Source organism: Colobus angolensis, unplaced genomic scaffold, assembly GCF_000951035.1.
Source record: "Colobus angolensis palliatus isolate OR3802 unplaced genomic scaffold, Cang.pa_1.0 Scaffold132, whole genome shotgun sequence".
Taxonomy (NCBI): domain Eukaryota; kingdom Metazoa; phylum Chordata; class Mammalia; order Primates; family Cercopithecidae; genus Colobus; species Colobus angolensis.
Window position 1 is genome coordinate 149169 of NW_012114400.1, and position 6548 is coordinate 155716.

The following is a 6548-nucleotide window of genomic DNA, read 5'->3' on the forward strand; positions in this document are numbered from 1 at the left end:
CAAATGCTAAATTGTATGATGTTTTCTTTTCTTTTTTTTTGTATGACATTAATTTTCAAGTGCTTAACCTTACTTCTCAATTAGGCTGACAGCAAACTGGTGACCAAGATTCAGACCTTATTCTTCTGTTATGTCCTCGTGATCCTGGGATCACAGGAAATGCTTTAAAAAGAATATGGTTAATTTGTACCATCTACACATTGATTTCTCCCATGTTCATGTCCTTAAAATATCATACTTGCCATCAAGTATGACTGTTACCTAAATGGTGCTGTTACCCAATGACTAAGAAGGGGTTATGTTTTCCACTCCTTCCCCTTTGTAAAATGGCAAAAAAGAAACTAAATAATAAAACCACTGAGATTAAAAGAGGAGAATGGGAGGTAAACAACTACTTCTGTGCAAAAACTATCCCTATGGCATTTTTTTCCCCCACAATTAATTCTATTCCCAACGCTTTTCACCAAGGATAGTATTGTGTCATGGTTACTATACCCTGGGCTGACATTTAGTCAGGAGGCAACAGTTGAAACAGTTGTTTCCAGCTGGTATCCATTTTGACTCGGTCTCTATATAATACTACTTGTTAAATATTTTTATTATCTCCCCTCAGTAAAGCTGATAGACTGGCAGATTCTAAATACACCCATTCATGTGAACACAGAATATGAACTCCAGAATTTTTCCAAATGCTTGTTATGAAAGTGATGTTAAGGATTTTATGAAAAAACATTCGGTATCATTTGATTTTAAAGTTTGTAATTGGTTATGCTATACCTGCTTGACTACCTCTAATACCTATTGGCTAAGGCACAGTGGCATGTGCGCCTGTAGTTCCAGCTATTCCGGAGGCTGAGGCAGGAGGATTGCCTGAAGTCAGGAGTTTGAGGCTTCAGTGCACTACGATCACACCTGTGAACAGGCACTGCACTCCAGCCTGGGCAGCATAGCAAGTCCCCATCTCTAAGTAACATTTAAAAATAATGCCTATTGCTTAGCTTATCTTCACCCAGGAATTGCCTGGAAGTGTTTTAAAGTGGGAATCTAGTCAGGCGCAGATCAAAACCAAACAGAAGTTGCTGTGAGTAGGTCAGTACAATAAATAGATTTGAGGTGTAAGAAAGAGAATTTTGGAGGCTGGGAATGAATGACTGCAGCTGCTAGGCTACTTTGCACTATCTAGTCTAGGTCTTTGGGCAGTGATACTCCATACAGGTATTCAGCTGCCATCCAGAGGGCTATGGAATCACTTCAAAGGCTTCAGTAGTGCTCTGACATTATTAATGACTCTCTTCTCTATCATCTTATACCTACACAGTCTTATAAAAACCCTACCAAATTGTTCCTGTGAAGAGTACAGTACTTGGTGGTAGAAGGAGAAGACCTTTCCTCTTAATTAACCATACATTCATAAGTGTTAAAGTCAAAGAAAAATAAATTATTCAACACTGACATTTTATTTTCTGAAGTTTTATCATTTTTACAAAACAAAACAAAATGAAACAAAAAGCAGGTATCAAAATCAGCAAAGAGTTTATAGAATTTCTGCACCAGTTTGCACATAAGTCAGTGATTACAAAACTGGTGTCCAATGTAAATACTAATCACAAGCTGACTTCCTCCTTGGTCAGGTGGTTTGTTTTGGAACTACTGGATATTTATAACTTTTTATAAGCACCGGTCATTTTTTGAGAACTGATTTGGTTTGTCCAACAAAGTAAACCATTTTTTGCTGTGTGGCAGTTTCTTTTTTAAAAAAAAACACTGAGCTAAAACACAGAATGTGTATTTGTTTGGATCTGAACCAAATCTTCTGAGATCCCAATTACCCTGAAGAACACTGAAGACATTTATGGGGCATATTAAATAGTATCTTAAATACTAGTTGTATGCCTCATAATGTCTAAGGCAGCTATTATATTTCTAAAGAAAGTAGCATTTCATTCAGAGGCTGCCCAGAGTTTGAATTACACCATAGTTTTTCTTTCTTTCTGCAAATCATTCTGATTTACAGTTTTTTCCAAACAGAGCCATATTATTGGAACAAAAGTTTGATGTTCATGCCCAACAAGCTCTGATATTTTATGGATACATTTGTATAGAGCAAGACTTCTTGCTCTGAACCCTGGGTGACCACAAATAAACTGAGAGGCCATAATTATTGGATGCTGAGAGAAAGTAGCACACTTAACCCCACAGTACAGATCATCAGGAGGCAGAAACAAAGCTAGAACTCGGTAGTGGTATTCACCCACCACTTACTCCAAAAACATATTTTGCTTAAATAAGGGAAATATGGTCCAGTTTTGCAATGTTAATAGCTGCCAGTCTCTCATATCTTTTATAAATATCATTTCCCGACTAGCAGTGAGCGAGGAAACTGGCCTCAAAATTCTGACCAAATCTCTCAGTATTAGGTAAAAATAACACAAAACAAAACAAAAAACCAGCCAATAGGGGTTAAAAATTGCACAATTAAACTTGAATGTAAATTATACTATATACAGACTGGTATAAACATCACTGAAATGGTTTTGAAAGGACGAAACATTTATATTTTAACACAATTTCTTCTATATTATCCCAATTTTCATTAAAGGAAAACTGATATGTAATTTTCTTCTTTACAGATATGAAAAAGCAAGAAGGCAAAGCTGAGAGAAACAGATGCTACCCACAGGGCAGCGGTGGCATTTGGTTGTTTTGGTCTTTGTACCAGCAATTCCCACTCCCAAGGCAGATTTCCACTTCCTGCCAGACTACACGGTTTTTCTTGCAGTCAAGACACGAACAATGGACCCTACTCCTCCAGCAGCAAGTGCCTAAAAACAAACCAAGATGTAAATGTTGACAGAATCGTAAAAGGTCAATTCTCATATTAAGTAAAACATTTCTCTTACAGAAGGAATGGGCATGGCTATAGACCCTGAATTTATCATTTAACAAATAATAAATTCTTGAACACCAATTACGCACCAGGTACTACTGTTCTTGGCACTGGGGTTACAGTAATAAACAAAACCTTGAAAGTCCCTGCCCTCATGAGCTTACATTTTAGTGAGATACTAGTTTACATTCTAGTACATTAATTCTAAATAATGTTTTAAAAAATCTGCAGCGTAGTCTTCCTGCTCAAAACAGGTGGACATTCTACATCTCTCATTCTCACCACACAGTCAGGAGAAAATTCAAACTGGGATCAACCATCCCAACTTCCACTTCAATTAGTTAGCCTTTGTCAGATTTTTTTCTCCCAAAGAAAGAAGGTATTGTTTAACAGAACTTAGAAACTTTAACTCTGACTCTAATTTGAAAAACAGAGAGTAATGATCAAGTATTAGGAATCTGAGCTCTGGTTTCTTTCTGTTCAAAAATATTTATGGAATACCTTTGTATCCTGAGTACTGTGCTAGATGCTGGGGATACAAAAGTGAACAAATACAGCATTTCCTGGTCTAGCACGAGGAGACAGACATATAAACAGATAATTTTAATCTAATGTATGAAATGAGAGTTGTGCTTCAGGTGCTATTAAAGCACCAGGGAGTGGTTTATACCCAGATTAACAGTACAGAGGAATGTTTCAGCTAAGGCTTCCTGGAGGAAATGACACATTAAAAGAATGAGCAGGTGACAGGCTAACACCAGAAAATCATGAGCAAATGTATGGAGGTGTGAAATGATATGGTGCATTCAGGAAAAAGGCTGGCATTGCTATAGCCTGAGGGGAAGAATGACATGGAAGATGAAACCAGACTTGGGAACTTTGACTTTATCCTGCAGGTTACTGACAAGGGCAATTCTGATTTTAAAGAGATCATTCTGTTAGCTGGGTAGAGAACAGATTTGAGGGAGGCAAAACTGGTAGCTGGGAAACCAGTCAGGAAGCTATGGCAACAGACTGGGAGAGATGCTGTGAACAGCTGCATTAGATACACTTGAACAGATAGATTTCAGAAATACTTAGAAGATTGGTAAAAACTGGTGACTGACATTTGGAAGAAATGAAGATTTCACACATGCCTCAGTTTCCTCAGCTACAAAAGAGGAATAATAGCAAGCATTTCCCTCTGTTTTCATGAGGATTAAATGAGTTAATATTTATAAAGTCCTTGGAAGAGTATTTGGAATACAATAAGTGCTTAATCAATGTTCACTGCAATCTTGAGGCTATACTAGAACTAGGTTGCTTGGTTTTAAAGCTGGCTCTTCATCTGTAAATTGAGGATGATAAAGATATTTATGTACTTCATAGGGTTGTTGTAAAGATTAAATTAAAACATTAATAGTATGGTGCCTGGCAACAGAAAGTGTTCCATGAATAGGGTGCCATATAAATTACTATCCAAACTGGTACATTTTAGAGTAAAAGGGGGAACTATTTATAGTTATGATGGGACAACAGGCATAAATTAGGGCTATCCTGGGAAAATTGTGAGGAATGGTTACCCTATCCATAAATGTTAGTTCTTTTTGATAGTGTATGAGGGATAAAGTGACTTGACCAAGGCTAAACAACAAGTTTTACTATGTACTTTTTTCTTACGTGTGTGTTTTCATTCAGATACACTTCAAACACTTAATATTTTTATGGCTGGTTCTATTTACATGTTATCCAGTTTTTTACCCAAAGCTCAAAATTCCTTGTACTCTTTTGACAGATGATGTACCAGCATCTACTTACATTGCAAAACATAAGCATGAAAATAGAAAAAAAATGATTTAAGAATTCTTGATCCTCCAAACCCCTAATTCTTTAAAAAAAAGTTGTAAAATATCTAACACAAAATTTGCCATTTTAACCATCTTTAAGTGTAAAATCCATTGGCATTAATTACATTTACAATGTATTATAGCCATCACCACTATCTGTTTCCCTAACTTTTTTACCACTCCAAGCAGGAACTCTGTACCCATTAAGCACTAACTCCCTATTCTTTACTTTTCCTACTTCCTGGTAACCTCTAAGGACTTTCCGTCCCTTTGTGTTTGCCTATCTTAGATTATTTCATATAAGTAAAATTATAAAATATTCGTTCTTTTGTATTTGGCTCATTTCACTTGGTATGTTTTCAAGGTTTACTCATGTTATAGTATGTGTCAGAATGTCATTCCTTTTTACGGTTGAATCATATTCCACTGTATGTATGTACTACAATTTACCTGTTCATCTGTTGATGATCCTTGTGTTGTTTTCACCCTTTGGTCACTGTGAAAGAATTCTTGATTTATATTGCTTATTTTCTTTTACAAAGTTTTGATTTAATTCAGAGTTCAAGATTATGTTTAATTACTAATAATCACTGCTGAATAAACACAAGTGTTGGAATCAGAATCTCTTAAGACCAAGGCTAGTAAACATAAATATGAACTATCATTTTCATGCATTTTATTTGTAATAAAAAAATGTACAACCAAGTCAAAATGGTTATTTAGGTGAGAGAGGTTGTCACTGTCATTCCCTATTGTAAAAGAACCAGTTATGTAGATTTATAATTCATAATTTACCTTTTCATGCCATTGCAGTAACACAGCACTGCTATTGTCAGAGGGGCTCTCAAATCCTTTATAAATATACTTCATTAGGAGATCCACACCATTCTTGTCCAGAGATTGAACTGCCTTTTCAATATCATTAGCTTTAAAAGAGATGAGCACCTTCAAGACAATGCTGCCTGCCCGGTCCTGGTGGGTAGATAAACAACAGAACATTCAGACGTATCTGTATGAGGATGGTTTAGAATTTCAGAAAGGCCACACTAAGAAGGTGACATTTGAGTAAGGACCTGAAGGACGTGAAAGAGGAAGGCCTGAGGAAAGTGTTTCAGACAGAGGAAAGAACACACTATTAGTGTGTGTTCAGTGTGTTCTAGGAATAGGAAAAAAATCCAATGTGGTTGGAGTGGACTGGTGGGAGAAAAGCAGGTGAGCAAGTCACAGGTTACAGGAGGACAGATCGTGTAAGGCCTCCAGGCATTGTAAGGAGTTTGGCTTTTACTGAGAGAAATGAGAAGACATTGGAAGGTTTTAAGAGCAGTGCCATAATCTGACTCACATTTTAACAGGATCGCTTTGGCATCTATGTTACAGAGAATAAGCAGTGGGGGTAGGAGATAAGGTAGAAGCAGGGAGAACAATTAGGAGGTAATTGCAGTAATACAGGCCGGATGTGGTGAGCACAGTAGCAGTGGAGGTGGTTAAAAACTAGACAGACTATTGACATAACTGAAGGCAGAGCCAAGAGGATTTGCTAACAGATCAATGTGATAATTTAACAATTTACTAAAACAACATTTAAATTTTATGTCTTGATCTTAAAAAAAAAAAACCCCAACAAAACACCTGGGTGTGCTGGCTCACAGCTGTAATCCCAGCACATTGGGAGGCCGAGATGGGCAGATCAGCCTGGCCAAAATGGTAAAATCCTGTCTCTGCTAAAAATACAGAAATTATCTGGGCATAGTGGCATGTGCCTGTGAGCCCAGCTACTCAGGAGGCTGAGGCAGGAGGATCGCTTAAACCCGGGAGGCGGAGGGTGCAGTGAGCAC

The 6548-nt window shown here is 37.2% G+C and overlaps 1 protein-coding gene across 2 annotated transcripts in view; it reads right to left on the reverse strand.

Moving 5' to 3' along the window:
• Positions 1–1436: 1436 nt before the first annotated feature.
• The window catches only part of ARPC5 (actin related protein 2/3 complex, subunit 5, 16kDa), a 9765-nt gene continuing 4653 nt past the window's right edge, over positions 1437–6548 (reverse strand). The window contains exons 3-4 of one of the 2 annotated variants that reach the window (XM_011934159.1): positions 5509–5685; positions 1437–2822 (exon numbers count right to left, since the gene is read on the reverse strand). In XM_011934159.1, coding sequence (XP_011789549.1) covers positions 2760–2822; positions 5509–5685 — 240 coding nt within the window. In that variant the 3' untranslated portion in view covers positions 1437–2759. The remainder of the gene's footprint in view (positions 2823–5508; positions 5686–6548) is intronic. The other variant, XM_011934160.1, reaches the window with a different exon arrangement.